The sequence below is a fragment of the Anolis sagrei genome, chromosome 3, assembly GCF_037176765.1.
Source record: "Anolis sagrei isolate rAnoSag1 chromosome 3, rAnoSag1.mat, whole genome shotgun sequence".
Classification (NCBI taxonomy): domain Eukaryota; kingdom Metazoa; phylum Chordata; class Lepidosauria; order Squamata; family Dactyloidae; genus Anolis; species Anolis sagrei.
Genome location: NC_090023.1, coordinates 4,847,282 through 4,867,342, shown reverse-complemented (window position 1 = coordinate 4,867,342; position 20,061 = coordinate 4,847,282). Strand labels below are relative to the sequence as shown.

Genomic DNA, 20,061 nt, shown 5'->3' with positions numbered 1-20,061 from the left:
TTTCCTGCTGCCGAGATACAAGCAATATATCCACTTCAAAGCAAAGCTGGCTTGTGAGTGGCCATTTAATATTGCTATATAGATCCTACAGTCTTACACACAGTGGAAGAGACTTAAAAGGCAAAATAAATACATTACAATGCATGCGCAAAACCATACACACATATATACACAAACACACATATATACACATATATACAGACACAAAACACATACACACAGACTGGGCCACAGCAACGCGTGGCAGAGGACAGCTAGTTATTAATAATTGCGGTGCTACCACATCCCTTTGGAAACTCCTGACAGTTTCAGAAACTGACCTAGCTGAGACCATGATTTTTTAAGCTGCTAAGCAGGTAAACTACACATCCCTGTTCTCAGCTTGAGGCAGCTCAGCAAAGGCAGGCCACCCCACCGTTGCATAAAGCAAACCTAACAAGAAGCCGGGACCCGAAATTCCTGGAAGGGATTTGGCTCCTGGGAAACTGTAAAATCAGGAAGAGGCCACTTTAAATCAAGGACCACCCTAACCAACTTTTCCAGCCTCTATTCCACTTTCTCTCTAAAAAGAGACTCAAAGCACCTAATAACACTAAAAACAATACAATATCTCTCTCGGATGTTGAAGCCTGCAGAGTCCTCTCCCACCGCAGAGATACCATTTGCCATTGATTGCTGAAATATATCAGGAAGTATACACATTTAAAGCACTGCCCCCATGATACAATATGTGACTCTTCAAATAACTCCAGTATCCTTGGCTGCTTCTCTTGCAACAAACTACTATATATACTCAGTATAAGCCGACCTGAATATGTCGAGGTATCTAATGTTACCACAAAAAACTGGGGAAATGCATTGAGTATAAGCAGAGGGTGGGAAATGCAGCAGCTACTAGTAAATTTCAAAATAAAAATAGATACCAATACATTTACATTATTGAGGCATCAGTAGATGAAATGTTTCAGAATTACATCAATTTATAATTTACGATAATTTACGATAAGGCGGTCCAACTCTGATTAAACCATTATTTTAACTTCTTCAATGTAAATGTGCTTACATAATAAAATAAATATAATAATAGAGTAAAATAATTGAAATATAATAAGAATAATAATAGAGTAAAATAATAAATGTAATAGAGCAAAATAATAACTAATAATAATAATAAATGTAATAATAATAGAGTAAAACGATAAATGTAATAAAAATAATACTAATAACAGAGTAAAATAATAAACAACCTTGACTTGAGTATAAGCCAAAGGAGATTTTTTTCAGTCTAAAAAACGGACTGAAAAACTAGGCTTATACTCAAGTATATACAGTATTATGGCTGCTCCCTAGTATCTTTTTTGTCTTGGAGCTTTTAGATCAAGTGCAGAAAATAGGGCATATGTGTTTTAAATCTCCTCATCCAAACATGTTTACAAAAACTAGATAATTAAAGAGGCCTTCCGCACCACTGTACCTGATCTGGCTCTTTGTTTGGATAATTTGTTAATCTGAGCTCAAAATTAGATGGAAGGCAAGCAAGGAAGGGATGGCTAAAGATAGCTTCCACATACGTTCCTCTTCTCTACACTTTCAACACAACTAAAATAGATATACATATAAGAAATAATGACAGACATAAGATACAAAAAAAAAAAAGACTTTCGGCCAAAAATAATTGCCATCAAATAAAGGATCACTATATTAGAGTGAGATATAAAAGGATTCGGGAGCCTTATTATCATCTAAATGCAATAGAGAAAGCCCTAAGGAGTTTCTCTCAGAAAGGGAAAACTACATGGAGTCAATACAGTTCCACCTTGTCTTCTGTGCTATGCTAATAATATAATATAATATATTGTATATGCATATAATATTTATAATATTATAATGTAATGCAATATACTACTACTACTACTAATAATAATAATATATTATAATTATATATTTATATTACATGTAATATTACAAATAATATTAGAATACAATGGTATAGTACAATATAGTAATATTTAATACTGATATTGTACTGTGCTAATAATATAATATATTGTATGTATATTTATCTTGTAAGCCACTCTGAGTCCCCTTCGGGGTGAGAAAGGCGGCATTTAAATATCGTAAATAAATAAATAAAAACATGCAAGATTATAAACAGTCCTAAGAGGAAAAATAGACATACTGTCAGTTTAACAACTGAAAAACTAAGTAATAATAAATGAAACTCACTACAATAATTGAGGATAGAGGCTATACCTCCATGCAACATAAAGTTATGAATCCATGCCAAAAGAATCCAAACTATCTATAAAAATAACTGATGGTTAGAAATAGGTGTATCTATGAATCAGTGGTTAATTACGGTACAGCCCAAAAGACATCCCTCAAATGTATTGGAATTTCTCAATGTAAGGGACAAAAACAGGTTATTGCTCATCATGTTGGTCTGTGATTGTTTTTTAAAGCACATTATTTGCACCGGGATTGTGGCGCAGCTGGCTGAGTGTCAGCTGCATTAAGATCACTCTGACCAAAAGGTCATGAGTTCGAAGCCAGCCTGAGTTGGAGTGGGTTTCCAACCATTGTGTAGCCTGTTGTCGACCTTTGCAACCTGAAAGACAGTTGCATCTGTAAAGTAGGAAAATAAGGTACCACCTTAAAGTGTGGGGAGGCAAAATTAACTAATTTATGAGGCCATAAAAAAAAGACTCCAGCAAAAGCATGCGGGGAATGCGGAAGTGCTTCATCAGTGTCGCAGATGGACGATGAAAGCGACAGCTCCCCTGGCGGCCAGAAAAAGTTAAATAGCCTCTGTCTATGTCTGTATATGCAGTATGTTAAAATTGGCATTGAATGTTTGCCATATAAATAAATAAATAAATAAATAAATAAATAATTCCTTCATGCTGTTAGCAGAAGCCTGGTGCGTATATGTTTGTGTGCAGAAGGCTAATGTCCAGTTAGCTTCCCTCTACCCGAATCTGTAAGATTGGGTGGATTCCCTGTCAACAAGGAATGAACTTCTGGTGCTCTGTATAAATATCCTCTCATGACCAGCAGAATCATCTTGCTCAAATTGGTACATATTTTGGTCTATATGGCCATGTTCTAGAATCATTCTCTCCTGACGTTTTGCCTGCATCTATGACAGGCATCCTCAGAGGTTGTGAGGTCTGCTGAAAACTAGGAAAATGGGTTTATATATCTGTGGAATAATGTTCAGGGTGGGAGAAAGAACTCTTGTCTGTTGGAGTTAGGTGTGGATGCTTCAATTGCCCACCTTGATTAGCATTTGATGTCCTGACAGTTTTTAAGTGTGGCTTGTTACTGCATGGGGGAAGCCTTTGTTGAGAGGTGATTAGCTCTGAGGATGCCTGCCATAGATGCAGGCAAAACATCAGGAGAGAATGCTTCTAAACCATGGCCATATAGCATCTGTAAGATTGGGTGGATTTCCTGTCACCAAGGAATGAACTTCTGGTGCTCTTTATAAATATCCTCTCATGACCAGCAGAATCATCCTGTTCAAATTGGTACATATTTTGGCCTAAATGGCCATGTTCTAGAAGCATTCTCTCATGACGTTTCGCCTGCATCAATTGCAGACATCCTCAGAGGTTGTGAGGTCTCTTGGAAAATTGGGTTTATATATCTGTGGAATGTCCACGGTGGGAGAAAGAACTCTTGTTTATTGGAGCCAGGTGTTAACATTTCAATTGGCCACCTTGATTAGCATTTGATGGCCTGACAGTTTTTAGGTGTGGCTTGTTACTGCCTGGGGGAATCCTTTGTTGAGAGGTGATTAGCTCTGAGGATGCCTGACATAGATGCAGGTGAAATGTCAGGAGAGAATGCTTCTAGAAAATGGCCACATAGCCCGAAAAACCTTTATCACAAGTGAGACTGGTGGGGACGAGGGACAGGGCCTTCTCGGTGGTGGCCCCTCGCCTGTGGAATGCACTCCCCGGGGAGATTAGGTTCATGGATTTATGAATTGGCGAACATTGACCACAATATGATTTTATTGCTGTGACTGTATTGTTTGATTATTTTAATTAGTTATAATTGTTGACGTTATATTGTAATTTTGTATATTGTATTTTTGTGAATTGTCGGGCATCAAATTGTGCCTTTTGTAAGCCGCCCTGAGTCCCCCCCTAGGGGGTTGAGAAGGGCGGGGTAGAAGCACCCCAAATAAATAAATACAATAACCCAGTGATTCCAGCCATGAAAGCCTTCAACAATACATGGTACATATTTATCTGAGATTTTGTTTTGTTTTTTGCATGATGTAGTATTCAGCTGCCTCACTTTTACATTTAAAAACAAAACCAAATCAATCTGAACGTTTGCACAGGGGACACAAATTGAAGGAAAGGAGGCAGGAAGGGCTCAGTGCTTCTTACATTTTATTGATGATCTTGATGAAGACATTACAGTCCTGGAGCTGCGACAACGAACTCAGGCTTTCACCCAGCTTCAGGCTGTTCACCTGGAAGAGAGATCAACCATGTCAGAGAGTAGCATTCCACTTTCATGCTGCTAATACGCCAAATCTGAAATGTGTAGCAAGATGTTATTCTTGTTTACAGTGCTTGTCCTTACGTGCCCTAGGTGGAATTCTCCACTGGGAAAACACACAGGAAATTAGCAGGACACAATGTACAAATGAGTAAATTGCTTTCTTTTGTCTCCAATGCTTGAGACTAAAAGGATGCTCATCCATCTTCCTGCTCCACTATGAAGCTGAGTGACAAATGACAGTGACCAAGTCACCAAATCTGACCTTATTAACATTCCCTTCCTTACCTGGTGCTTTCTGGGTATATTGGATTAGCTCACATCCACAGCAGATGCAGGGCAATGAATATACCCAGAAAGCTATTATTATTATTATTATTATTATTATTATCTTTATTTGTACCCTTCTAGCATCTCCCGAAGGACTCGATGCGGCTTACAAAGGCCAAGGCCTCAAAACATAACATAACAATACACAACTTAAAGCAAATTAAAAAGTTAAAGCAATATTAAAACAACAGCAATAAATAATACACCGGGACACAATAAAACTGGGCCGGGCCAGAGTAATGGGTACAGATTAAAAGTGCTGATGTGACAGGTGATATATAAGGATTATAGGGTAAGTGCAGTGTGCCAGCAATCTAATTCTAATAAAGTGCTTCTGGGACTTGTTGTTGGAGTTTTCCTATTCTGGAAAGGCACATCGGAACAGCCAGGTCTTCAAGTTCTTCCTAAAGACTGCCAACGTAGGGACCTGTCTAAGATCTTTGGGGAGGGTGTTCCAGAGTCGGGGGACCACCACAGAGAAGGCCCTGTCTCGCGTCCCCACCAGACGCGCCTATGATGCAGGCGGACTCACGAGCAGGGCCTCTCCGGATGAACAAAGTGAGTGTGTGGGTTCATAAACGGAGATGCGGTCACGCAGGTAGGATGGTCCCAAACCGTTCAGGGCTTTGTAGGTAAGCACCTGCACCTTAAATTGGGCTCGGAAAATAAATGGCAGCCAGTGGAGCTCCTTGAACAGGAGGGTTGACCTCTCTCTGTAAGGAGCACCAGTTAACATCCTGGTCGCTGCCAGTTGAAATTTCCGAGCCGTTTTCAAGGGCAGCCCCACGTAGAGCGCATTACAGTAGTCCAATCTAGAGGTGACCAAGGCATGGACCACCCTGGCCAGATCAGCCTATGGCACAGCCCAAGGGTAACCAAATGCAATGTTATGAAACGTTTAAATTTGCACTCCCTGATGCAATTCTTCTTGGATATTATGCCACGGAGGGTAGGTCTATCCAGGGCCAAAAGCAGAATGTCACTACTTCAAAGTCTCAAAGTTAAAAAAAAACAACTAAAAGGAGTCCAAAAAGCAAGAGTCCAAAAGTGGCAGGCTCAAACCCAGAACCTCAACCAATGGCTGATACCCAATGAGAGACTCCCCCCTGGGCACACAGAGGACTGGGCAACTTGGAAGGCGCTGAACAGACTGCGTTCTGGCACCACAAGATGCAGAGCCAACCTTCAGAAATGGGGCTACAAAGTGGAATCCTTGACATGCGAATGTGGAAAGGAGCAAAACCACTGACCAGCTGCTGCAATGCAACCTGAGCCCTGCCACATGCACAGTGGAGGACCTTCTTGCAGCAACACCAGAAGCACTTGAAGTGGCCAGATACTGGTCAAAGGACATTAAATCAACTACCAAACTTACAAATGTTGTATTTTGTCTGTTTGTTTGCTTTGTTCTGTTAGAAATGTAATATAACTGACTGGTTGCCCTGACACGACAAACAAACAAACAAACAAACAACTGTTGACTCTTCTTTGCCTTCAAGCAAAGATGTCATTTGGTACCCACATTTTATGAAAAGCATCCAGTTTATTTCCTCAGTTTCCAAGACACATAAATCCACCAAATTTCCCTCCATTGCTGATGGTACACATAATATCCAAATTCCCAGTCCAGAGACACCATACTTCACAATGTATACTTATAAAAAAAAAAACCCGAAATAAATGCTCCCCTTGTTATATTTGCTGGTCATAGATGTTTCTTGTAGAAATCTGTACCAAAACAATACATTGAAATCTGGGGGTGGGGTCTTTGGAAGGCGACTTGGAGTGGAAGAACTCAGCCTCTTTTGCCAGGAACCACTGCTTCAGCACACAGGCACAGCAGTGGATGCCAATGCTTCCTGTGCTCCATCATGTGCTCAGATTTCCAAGCCAACCCAGAACAAAAAACGACTTTTCATCCACAGGGCAGAAATCCAAACCTCAGCTCCATGGCAGAGCCCAAAACAAAGCTACACACACTATGAGCAAGACAGACTTATTGATGAAGGATACGGCAGGATTTGCCTATTTCCCCTTTGCTAAGGTTTCAGTTCTAAAATGAGAACTGGAATGGTATAAGGAAGATGAGACTGGCTATGATTCTACTAAGAGACGAAGCGGATTTTTATGTAGTTTGTATTTGTCGTATAGTTATATGTTGTTGATACTGGCCTTTGTAACTGTCTTTTTATGTGTACTGTACACCGCCATGAGTCGCCCGTAAGGGCTGAGAATGGCGGTTAATAAGTGCATCAAATAAATAAATAAATAAATAAATAAAAGCTGCCCAGCAATGAAATCAGGCACCTGTGACAGAATCCTACTTCCACGACTCACTTACTGGAAGCCAGAAAGACTTTTATTCTAAGCTAAAAGAAGCTGTATCTTGGGATGGGCACCAATTAAGCACAAGCAGATGACACCACTCTGATGGCCGAAAGTGAGGAGGAGCTGAGGAGCCTTCTAATCAAGGTGAAAGAAGAAAGCGCAAAAGCCGGGTTGCAGCTAAACGTCAAAAAAACCAAGATTATGGCAACAAGAATGATTGACAACTGGAAAATAGAGGGAGAAACCGTGGAGGCCGTGACAGACTTTGTATTTCTAGGTGCAAAGATTACTGCAGGTGCAGACTGTGGCCAGGAAATCAGAAGACGCTTCCTTCTTGGGAGGAGAGCAATGTCCAGTCTCGATAAAATAGTGAAGAGTAGAGACATCAGACTGGCAACAAAGATCCGCCTAGTCAAAGCCATGGTATTCCCTGTAGTCACCTACGGATGTGAGAGCTGGACCTTAGGGAAGGCTGAACGAAGGAAGATCGATGCTTTTGAGCTGTGGTGTTGGAGGAAAGTGCTGAGAGTGCCTTGGACTGCGAGAAGATCCAACCAGTCCATCCTCCAGGAAATAAAGCCCGACTGCTCACTGGAGGGAAAGATACTAGAGACAAAGTTGAAGTACTTTGGCCACATCATGAGGAGACAGGAAAGCCTAGAGAAGACAATTATGCTGGGGAAAGTGGAAGGCAAAAGGAAGAGGGGCCGACCAAGGGCAAGATGGATGGATGGCATCCTTGAAGTGACTGGACTGACCTTGAGGGAGCTGGGGGTGGTAACGGCCGACAGGGAGCTCTGGCGTAGGCTGGTCCATGAGGTCACGAAGAGTCGGAGACGACTGAACGAATGAACAACAACAACATGTGCTTTTGCTGCTCCTATTGCTTCTGCTGTTATAATAATTATATCCCACCTTTTTGTCAGTTCAGGATTCAAGGCAGCTTGAAAAACTTAAAACAAGTACAGCCAAAATTTACACCATGCAATGATTAAACAGTCAATAAAACGAAAACTAGCTAAAATAACCATTAAAAAAAAACTACCAATGGATGACATAGTCCAGGGGTCCTCAAACTAAGGCCCAGGGGCCGGATACGGCCCTCCAAGGTCATTTACCCGGCCCTCACTCAGGGTCAACCTAAGTCTGAAACGACTTGAAAGAACACAACAACAACAACAACAACAACAACATAATAATAATAACACTTTATTTATACCCCGCTACCATCTCCCCAGGGGACTCGGTGCGGCTTACATGAGGCCGAGCCCAAAGTACAACAATACAAGCAATAACAACAACAAAATAGCAATTTAAAAACAACATAACAATAAAACAATAACATAAGCATTATCAATAGGACAACACCCTTTAAAAACAACAACAACAACAACAACAATCCTATCTCATCAGCCAAACGCAGCCCCACACTTCCCATTGAAATACTAATAAGTTTACACTTGTTAAGATGGTTCTTCATTTTAATTATTGTATTGTTTTTAAGTGGTTTTGCACTACAAATAAGATATGTGCAGTGTGCATATGAATTCATTCATGTTTTTTTTTCCAAATTATAATCCTTCCCTCCAACAGTTTGAGGGACTGCGACCTGGCCCTCTGTTTACAAAGTTTGAGGACCCCTGACATAGTCCATTATGAAATTCCCTTTCCGCTTGAGAAACCTTCAAACCGCAGCCTGTCAGAAGTGAAGTTTTTTTTTTACGTGTCTACAGAAAGATGGTAAGGAAGGCACCAGTGTACACTCTTCTTCCAAGATGTTGTTTGAGAGCCCTGAGTCAGCAACCAAGAAGACCCTCCTCCCAGTATTCCCTTCAGAGGTCTCAGGGAGGCTGGTGGAAGTGCCTCCGAGGCAGAATTTCAAACAGAGGCAGGTTCATTTAACTTGCACCTGAGCCACACAAGGCTTTATAGGGGAGGGCAATATCATTTCATAGATGCTTGTGGTGTTTTTCGAAAAAGTGGGTCTGATCACAGGATCAGGTCAGGAAGGCCCTCTTCCAGAGGTAGCCCACATCTCCTTTCCAGTCCAGCCGCACATGCCAAGATAAAGCATTTTCCATTGTTTCCCCAGCCTGCTCTGATCTGGATATTGTCGCACACACAAGAGACGCTAAACAGCAGGCCCTGTGTAATTTAGTTTTAATCAGCTTAATACTTAAGCAGAGGAGCAGGTCGACAGAGGCAGGTTATTAACATAATTACATGGGAGAATGTTACTTACAGCCTACCTGTGACAATGACTTTGTTTTAAGCATGAGCCTGTGAGGCAACCTTTAAGGCTGCAAGGAAGAAGCCCTACTACAGTCCCCATGCAATTGCATGTAATGCCTGAATTAATCAGAATTCATACCTGACTGTCGATCGTTTAAAACAGTGGTTCTCAACCTGGGGTCCCCAGATATTTTTGGCCTACAACTCCCAGAAATCCCAGCCAGTTTACCAGCTGTTAGGTTTTCTGGGAGTTGAAGGCCAAAAACATCTGGGGACCCCAGGTTGAAAACCACTGTTTTAAAAGAAGGGAGAGATTTCAGTTGTGAGGTATTTGCACAATTTTGGTTGTATAATAATAATAATAATAATAATAATAATAACAACAACAACACTTTATTTGTACCCCACTATCATCTCCCCAAGGGACTCGGTGCTGCTTACATGAGGCCGAGCCCAACACAACAATACAAGCAATAATCACAACAATACAAGCAATTAAAATAAGAACATAAACAATAAACATATAACATTATCAATAAGACAACATATAATTAAAACTGTGGGAAGGCCAAATGTAAAATTAAAATTGGAAATAGTGCTGAAGCATGGACGAAAAGGTGATAGTGGCGTTTGTGGAAAGACATACGAGCAGACCTAAAAATGTAAAGTGCTTTGGAGGGACAAAGTACTATGGAATCATTATTCCGGGAAGGCACACTGGAACAACCACGTCTTCAAGCTCTTCCTGAAGACTGCCAGGCTTGGGAGGAAAGACAGAACGCATCAATGCTCCCAACTGAGGTGTGTGGTTCTCCATGTCTTCTCCATCACCCCAATATGTGACTGTTTGAGTGAGGAGGAATGACAACTACTTCTGTGAGGCTCAAGTTCAGGTAGCAAATTTTAATAGTCCTGACTGCCAACCAAAACACATCACTGCCAAGACATGTCTCTGCCCTACAGGCCTTTCTGAAACGCAAGAGAAGGATAAGCAAGAGTTGTTCTGCTCATTCCTTTCCAGTGCAGAGCCAGCAAGGGACAGGGGGCATGCCCATGCTCCTTTCCTCTGCCGGGAAGGCGGGACTCCAGCCACAGCAGACCCAGACATGCCTCTGCCACCCGCTCTTTGGCTCCTAACCAGGGAGACGAAGGTTTGGCTTGGCTATATGCAAGCACAGCCTTGAAAGAAAGAGGCGGCTTTGGCCTGGGCTTGGGACGGGGAGGGCTCCCACTCCATAGGATGCCCTCCTGCCACAACTTTAAAAACACACCATTTCACTCCAGATTTTAACAGAAAGGTTTGATGATTAATATCTCAATTTAAAGTACTTATTTGAAGTTGTTTTTAAACTTGTTCATATTGAAGTATACTGTTTTCTACTCTTAGCAGCCACAGAAAGACAGTGGTTTTGAAAAGGAGGCAAGGAGACAGATCCTACGCCTAATAATATCTCAGACAGCTTAGATTTTTAGAAATTTAACTTTAAAAGACTGTAATAGATGTTCCAAGCAGGGCTACCTTTGAAGATAGTTCAGGAATGGAAGTGTGTCTGGACCGTAGCTGCCATACTATTTATGGCAACCAATTATCTTGTCTTGCCTCCTCCTCTGCTTCTAGGTTGCATTCAGATGCAACTTGTGACCCTCGGAGGACTTCGGGGTTTAGGACCAGGGACCTACAGCACAGTCTGACTTGTCTGGGATTTATGGCACACTGTAGGCCCCTTTTCCCTGATCATCCTAAGGCCACCAAGCAAATTAACTTTGCCAAAATTTGCCAAAGAAAAATTGCACAACTTTCTAAGTTTACCACCAACACAAATGTGGTTGTTTTTAATGCATAAAAACAGTAGATATCTGCATTCTGTAATTCCTTTCATCTTTCATTTCACAGTTCCCCACATTATCAATGAAAACAATTAAGTTTCCTTGCAAAAGTCCCCTCCCCCCATATGGAGGACGCTGAATTGTCAGAACACCAATGTTTGGCAAAGAAGAAATGGCCACTACTCAAATAGTTATCACATTTCTGTTGGTGAGCAAGAGTCAAGAAGGGATACTTTACCCAGGCAAGGAGAGCTGAAGCTCTCGTGTTGTGAAGGGACATCTCTGTGGCTTGCCAGGTTAACCTAGAGAGGCCAAAAGAAAAGAAAATACACAGTTAAGCATCCAGGGACCAACAGGTTTTCATTTCCATTCAATAAATTATATTCAGGTTTATATTCAGTGTTTTTATTCAATAATAAAAATATATAATAGAACAGCAATGATAGTACAAGAAACAAATTTTGGGGATATATCATGCTAAGAAATGCACGACTACATTCAATCTACTATTATAATCTATAACTAAATACCTATTGAAGATAGAATACACACACAAAACACATACACACAAACAAAACTGACAAACAAAAAGATGACTATGAACCTCACACTCATTATTTGATCGTTTTTATTCCTTATTATTCTACTCCCTGAATGGGCTTGGGGGGAAAAAACAGATATGCAATTCAGAGATACTACTTCTTGGTCTGCCACAGTCATTAGAATCCGAGTTGCGATCATCAGCTTAGACTGACATTCCAATTACACCCTCTCTTGAATGGGGTTGCCTCAGACAATGCAATCCATGCAGTTGAACCATGCAACATAACACACTTTATGTTGAGCCAGAAATTATAGGAGGACCTTTGACTGAGTTCAGAATCTGAAGCTGATGGAGTATGTCACAGTTAGGATGGTGAGTGGGATGCTAAGGCATGCACATATGTAAGAACGGTGCTGAAGCAACTGCCTGGAGTTTTCTTAACAGAAATAGCCTTGAGCAACTGGGACCAGGCTATCTAGTAGATTACATTAGTGGTGAGGCGATATCCATCCAAAGACCCCTTTGAGGATGTAACGAGACCTGTGGAGTGCTACTTTTGGAATGATCTTCCACTTCCTCAATAACCAAGAGGCACAACCATGATATGACCTATCCCTTTATCTGTATGCTTTGAGTGGACTGGCCTGCCCAGATTGGGAACTATGCTTTTAACTTCTGTTTTTAGATTTAACCTTGCATATTAATATCATTTTATCTATTTTGTTCATCGCTTCAAGGTATTAAAAATATGGGATACACAACCTAACTGAAGAATAAGAAGGGAAAGAAAGAAGGGCCTTCACACATGTTCCTGAAAGATACCACACTGGATTTGGGATTGAAGAGAGGAGCTGGAATCTGTCTTAATGGCTAGTGAAGTCACCATGTGTCCCATACACAACCCCTGGAGTCTTGAGAATACCTTGGATAAATACTGGGGCTCAACTCAATAGCAACACAGTCAAACAAATAAAGATAATTAATCTCAAGTAATGTTGGGCATTACAACCACACAATTAAACAGTCTACAAAATGGCTATAAACCAGGATAATAAATCATGATTTGAAGCAGATTTGTGATTGTGATCTATGGCTATACTAACTAAGAAGGGCACAACACATCACCAAATGCTCCTAAACACCATCCCTGTTACATTGATGTACCTTCTCCTGGAAATTGAACTCCCCAACCAGCTCTCATGCAGGCTCATTATTTTTTTAATATTATTGCTGCTATGGCTGGGTTTAATAAAAAAGAAAAAGAAATTCCCAATTATGCACATGAAACTCATGTGCATGATGCCTGAAAGTGCCATCACAGTACAGTAGTTTCAGTGTAGGACTAGGAGCAAAGGAAACCAGGGTTCATATCCTCTCTGAGTCATGGAAACTCGCTGCACAACCTGAGATAAATCCCATATTCTCATCGTCATAGGAAAGCAATGGAAAACCTCTTCACATTAAATTCTGCCTCCAAAGCTGATAAGGTTTCTGTCAATCTAGGGCCTCTTGACAGCACATCATAACAACACCACCCAGAAGGAAATTCCTACATGACTTTGATTCTCAGACACAAAACTAGCCAATTTCACTAGGAAATGTCAACGCACACCTTGTTTATGATGCATAAATGCTATGGACTACACTTTCTATTATTTGAAGATATATACCTTATTTGCTTTTGTTGTTATTATGAGTCTTACCTACCCCCTTTTGTATTCAGGGGTAAAAAAACAGATGCTGTTGACAAAATTCTCTGTTGCACAGCACTCATGCCCATGTGCTAACACAGCAAAACTCTTGTAAAGAGCAGAGCTGAAGGTGGCTTAATAAGCTTTCAAATGGGACCACAAGAATGACTTTTACCCAGCATACACTACATTGGGAATGTAATAGTAATAGAATCCAAAAGTTGGAAGATATCCGAAGGGTCATTCAGTCCACAAACAATGCCCCATCAACAGATGGTCATCCAGCCTCCATTTAAAAGCCTCCAGAGACGGTGAATCCACTTGACTTTGAGGCTGCATATTCCTCTGTCAAAAGCTCTGTCAAGACATTCTTCCTAATGTTTAGGTGGAAACTCCCCCCCCCCCCCCCCGATGTTTGAATCCATGGCATCTTAGTCAATGAGCAGCAAAAAGCAAGCTTTCCCCCCTTCCCAATGGGACATCTTTTCAAATAATTAAGTATGGCTCTCATGTCCAACTCAACCTTCTTTGGTTGGGTTGTTGTAGGTTTTTTCGGGCTGTATGGCCATGGTCTAGAGGCATTCTCTCCTGACGTTTCGCCTGCATCTATGGCAAGCATGCTCAGAGGTAGTGAGGTCTGTTGGAACTAGGAAAAAGGGTTTATATATCCGTGGAATGACCAGGGTGAGACAAAGGACTCTCGTCTGCTGGAGCTAGGTGTGAATGTTTCAACTGACCACCTTGATTAGCATACAATGGGCTGACTGTGCCTGGAGCAAACTTTTGTTGAGAAGTAACTAGATGTCCCTGCCTGCTTCCTCTCTGTTGTTGTGCTGTTGCAATTTTAGAGTTTTTTAATACTGGTAGCCAGATTTTATTCATTTTCATGGTTTCCTCCTTTCTGATGAAATTGTAAACATGCTTGTGTATTTCAATGGCTTCTCTGTGTAGTCTGACATGGTGGTTGTGAGAGTGGTCCAGCATTTCTGTGTTCTCAAATAAAATGCTGTGTCCTTTGTCTCACCCTGGTCATTCCACAGATATAGAAACTCTTTTTCCTAGTTCCAACAAACCTCACTACCTCTGAGGATGCTTGCCATAGATGCAGGCGAAACATCAGGAGAGAATGCCTCTAGACCATGGCGATACAGCCCGAAAAAACCTACAACAACCCAGTGATTCCGGCCATGAAAGTCTTTGACAATACATTCAACCTTCTTTTCTACAAGCTAAACATACCAAGCTCTCTTAGCTACTCTTAAGGAGGCTTGGAACTTAGGCCCCTCTTAAGAGCAAATCACACAAAGAACCCAAAAAGTTTAGTCATGAATTCTTAAGTCAGTAACACCATATGGATTCATCGCTGAGCCTGGAACCCCAGGTTTCGGCGGTGACCAGGGGAGCATTTGCACAACTAAAACTTGTGCGCCAGCTGCGCCCGTACCTTGGGAAGTCTGACTTGGCCACGGTAGTCCACGCTCTGGTTACATCCCACATAGATTGCTGCAACGCGCTCTACGTGGGGTTGCCTTTGAAGACGGCCCGGAAGCTTCAAATGGTCCAGCGTGCAGCAGCCAAGTTATTAATAGGAGCGGCGCTCAGGGAGCACACAACTCCTCTGTTGCGCCAGCTCCACTGGCTGCCAGTTTGCTACCGGGCCCAATTCAAAGTGCTGGCTTTAGCCTATAAAGCCCTAAACGGTTCCGGCCCAGCCTACCTATCCGAACGCATCTCTTCCTACGAACCCTCCAGGAAGTTAAGATCATCTGAGGAGGCCCTGCTCTCGATCCCGTCTGCTTCGCAAGCACGCTTGGCGGGGACGAGAGACAGGGCCTTCTCTGTGGTGGCCCCTCGGCTGTGGAACTCCCTGCCTAGGGATATTAGATCAGCCCCCTCCCTCCTGACCTTTCGTAAGAGAGTGAAAACCTGGCTCTTCGAGCAGGCATTCGGAACCCCGGAATAGATAGTCAAGCTTGAAATGGAGAATGACCCAGGAACGGCCAAGACGATGAAATGGACGAGGATTGGAATGAGAGGATATAGCTCTTTTTAAATTGTCATTGCACTGTCTTTTTTGTCTAATTGCACTTAACTGTTTTTGCTTTTGTATTGTATTGATGGCATCGAATTGTGCCGATATGTAGACCGCCCTGAGTCGCCTGCGGGCTGATATGGGCGGGATATAAGTGACGTAAATAAATAAATAAATAAATAAATATGAAAAAAACAAAAACAAAACAAAACAAAAAACCCTCAATCCTTTTTTCCCTGATTTGTAAAAACTTTATTATTGTCAGTTCCAACTGCACTGCCACAACTTAAGCAACCTTTGCTCCCTGTGGCTGTCCAAGTGGAGCTCAAACACCCGGCAGACAGGCACAACTGTTTGCCACTATGATCTGCACTCCTCAGGCACAAAATAAGTACAAGTTTGAAGAAAACTTTAAGAGGAATTCTATTTATTTAAATCACAATTTTTCAGTCTCTGCTTTTCTAGCTATTTCAGACTTCAATAAGCCCGAGACAGCATGACTCATTTTCAGGGATCGTGGAAGCTGAAAGTTAAAATATCTAGAGGGCTGAAGACAGAGAATCACTGACTTAAACAGTTACAGAGCTAGTACACAGGACTGCTTTTATCAGTTTCATTGAGTGCATTAGTTAACTTTGTTCTAGATTCCAAGGGTCATGCCATAGTGATCTACACCTTGGAAATTTCTAGGACAGGTGAATGCAGAGTGCTTTACGCTAAGCTGATCCTACACCATGCAGCTGGTGTAACTGACAGACCTGACCAACTTTAGAAGAAAGCACTATATACATCTAGCTCAGGCATGGGTGAACTTCAACCTAAGCTTGGCCATGCATGAGCGAGATGCTCTGAACTCCTGACACTTTGAAGGTCGGCTTGCTTTCAGAATTCCATATTTTGACTTGTACATCTGGAAAACTCAAAGATTCTGGTTGTAACATTTTGATATTGGGGTGAAGGCCAGGCCCTTGGGAGTGTGAGAATAGATCTAGCAAGGATGGGATCATGGTGGAGTCCAGACGAATGAAGAACAAGGGCCAAATTCAGACTCAATCTGGACAAATATGGTGCCACTAGTACTGAGGCAGAATTGCCTCTGTTGAGTTTTTCTATCATTTTTCCCAGCAACAGAAAGGAAGGAAACAGATACCTAAGGTAACCTGGCTATCTGTGTAGAAATCCACCTGCTCAGGAGAACCTGTGAAGCAAGGTAGCAAAGAGATCTATGTCAGTGGTTCTCAACCTGGAGTCCCCAGGTGTTTTTGGCCTTCAACTCCCAGAAATCCGAACAGCTGGTAAACTGGCTGGGATTTCTGGGAGTTGTAGGCCAAAAACATCTGGGGACCCCAGTTGAGAACCACTGAACTATGTGAAGCCTGCCCCAGATAGAAGTGAGGAGGTGAAAGGTTTGTTACGACACAGACCACTCCTCTTGGAGAACGTGAACATGGCTGAGTGAGCCATGCAAGGTGAACTCTGGAACACAAGTTCTGAAACAACACAATTAGGTCTAGTATCTTGGTTTGTTGCCTCTGGGACCCAAATTCTGAAGGGGCAACAGATTCCAATTAATGTCCCAAATGAAGGTGAATATGAAAGCTTCTCTCAGATTTCACATTTAGAAATTCCCTATTACTGTCTTAGGCTTTTCAAAATCTTAACATGGTTCTATGACAGAGATGGGCAACATGTGGTCATTCATGGGACTCTCTCCCTGTCACTGTGGTCTAAAATGCTGAAATTCTGGGGTGCAATGGCAAGAAAAAGTTTCTCTCTGAAGCAGCTTGTATAGAGATGTGCACCATGTTGATAAGGTGACTGCGCTTTTGGAAGCCTCATAGAAGCGCTATCAGTGGTTCTCAAACTGGGGTCCCCAGATGTTTTTGGCCTTCAACTCCCAGAAATCCTAACAGCTGGTAAACTGGCTGGGATTTCTGGGAGTTGTAGGCCAAAACACCTGGGGACCCACAAGTTGAGAACCACTGCGCTAGATCATCTTGTTAGGAAGGCTGGTTCTCAATGCTCCACAGACAACATACATCTTCTACCTTCCCCTTCTTTTGCCATCTGCAAGGCTGACAATCCACTTAGGATGAGTCTGGGAAGCCAGCATGGAACCCATTCGTGTACAAGAACAGCCTAGCCCTAATTGGATGTTAAACCTAAACCACAGGCACAAGCAGGTGAGACAAAGATATTGCATTTGACAAACAACACTTTAGCTAATACTACCTACCCTGCAAGATGCCAAATTACAGTTCCAAGTGTAATCACACTGAAGACAGCCATTTCTTTTCTACTATCTCCTTGGAACCAAAGTGACTAGGAAGTTGTTTTTCATTTCAAATTAAGGTGACATGCTTTATTCACACCGTAAATGGCAACTACTAAAAAATACCATTTATTCATATTAAGCATGGCTGCTTTCCACTCATGCAGGATGCACAATTGTATCACAAATTAAAACAACATCCCCCTAAGAATGTCAATTGTAAATCCATTATAAACCCAGTTTTTAAAATCAGAGTCCGAGAAAAACAAGCCACATTACGTAGCAGCCAGGGAGAAAGCCATCACAGACCAGAGACGTGGTGGAATGACAAGGCAGTTATCATTTAGAATCATAGAGCTGGAAGGGCCTCATGGGCTCCTGGGCCCAATCCATTGCTCAACAGAATATCTCCCTGAAATAGGAAGCTGACTAGCGTATTTTGGGAGACATTCGGAAAAGGTGATCCCACCACTCCCTTGGCAATTGGGTCTACTGCCAAACCACTCTCACTTAAGAAAGTCCTAAATTCAATCAAAATCTACTCTCCTGTCATTCCAAATCATTAGACCTGACCTACCCTTTGTGGTAGCAGATAATAAGCCTGCCCACCTCCTCTTTTGGGGTATTTAAGAGGGCCATTCTGTCACTACTCAATCTTTTCTTCACTAGGCTGAACATGCCTAGCAGCCCTTTCAACCTTTGCTTCTGTTTTGTTCTCCATCTCTCTTATCATCCTTACTGTCCTTCTTGTTTCTTCCCTTCTTAAAATGATATGCCCCAAATTTAATGCATGAGGAATGATCAGCACAGGATAGAGTTAGAGTACTACTTCTTTCAACTAGGAGGCCTATGTTTTTAAAATGTGGGCCTATGTTTGAAAAACAATGGATATGCTGCACGATTATATGAATAATACTAGCCACAATCTTGTCAGATGAAGCTTAGTCATAATAAGAAATATTAGAAACATATGGTGATGAGCAGCAAAAAGCTTTCCCATTCGTTACTTATTCTTAATGTTTATCACTCTAATGAGTAGTCTTAATACACACACACACACACACACAAATTCTCTTTCCATGCTCTGTAAATCTGCTAGGAGCAAAGCACCACAAAAAGCTAATAGGAACCATATGTGGGTACTTTATAGGGGTGTACCATGCTGCTAAGCAATAGTTATCCAGAAAGTATTGCACAAAAGGACAAAGCATGGGTTTTCAATAGGTGGTCTTCACCACTTTCCTTACAGCAGGCAAACCCTCCTTTGAATAGCACTGGACTGAGTGGTTTCAGTTCTTAAGAGTATGGTTATCTTGCCAGTGATCCACCTTAAGCCACTACTCTGTTTTTTGTTGCTGGTGAGGTCACAATCATGTTCCAACCACATGACAAACAATATCCCCCTAACGTACGTTCTCACTCCGCTCCACTCCATGGCAAATATAACAAGACAACAGGCATCCTGGTTCTAAAATGTTTGTGGCTTTAAAAAAATAACAGCCAGGACCATAAACTGAATTTGAAAATGGATCCATCACTAGGCTATCAATAAACTAAGGTTGTGCTGTCGCATGCTGGGCCTGTGCATCAGACGGTAGACAGGACATAAATTCTGTGTGCCCAACGGGACGCCGGGGCTGCCTCGGATTAAAGGCCTTTGGATTTCCTTAAAACAGAGTCTTTACATTGCTTAAAGGTTCAACAAAGTTCTTTATTAATGAAAACAAACAGGTACTTTAAGGCTTTCTTAGCAGTCTACTGGCTCTCTCTCAAGCTTGTCCACTGGGAACAGGCACTATCTTCTTAACTGTAACTAATGGGGAAATCCTTAACTTCTAATCTGGGCAGTCTGTCTTTGCCTCTGATGGCGTGGAGCCCCTACACCCGGTACCAACTGCTTCTGGCTTCCGCGAGTGACCCTTACCAAGCAGAGCTTTGTAGACTTCCAGGGGAAAAGAACTCAGGTTTCCGTGATGGCTGACTGAAGTCCCTCAGCAAAAGAGATGTAGGACTGTATAACTCCAGCCAAGCCGTGGGCTGTATATCTCCCTGGCCAAGCCGTAGCGTAGAAGATTAAGCTTTCTACAGGAGCTCTTGGTATTATGTCCTGCATGAAAGGCTTCTCTGTGTCAACCCAAATTGGCTCCTATTCCCTCCAAAAACCCAAAAGGGGGTGGGACCAGGGAACCTAACTATAATGGACAGATGGCTTGCCCTATGATTGCAGCCAAAAGAAGCTACCTATCTGTAGAGTCCCTGAAACTTAGGACTACAACAAACATTCAAT

General features: G+C 42.0%; 1 protein-coding gene across 6 annotated transcripts in view; it reads right to left on the bottom strand.

Moving 5' to 3' along the window:
- Nucleotides 1-20,061, bottom strand: part of NUMA1 (nuclear mitotic apparatus protein 1) — a 109,910-nt gene that overhangs the window by 50,413 nt on the left and 39,436 nt on the right. For all 6 annotated transcript variants that reach the window (XM_060771303.2, XM_060771301.2, XM_060771297.2 and 3 more), the window contains exons 2-3: nt 11,474-11,537; nt 4,404-4,489 (exon numbers count right to left, since the gene is read on the bottom strand). In XM_060771303.2, coding sequence (XP_060627286.2) covers nt 4,404-4,489; nt 11,474-11,515 — 128 coding nt within the window. In that variant the 5' untranslated portion in view covers nt 11,516-11,537. The remainder of the gene's footprint in view (nt 1-4,403; nt 4,490-11,473; nt 11,538-20,061) is intronic.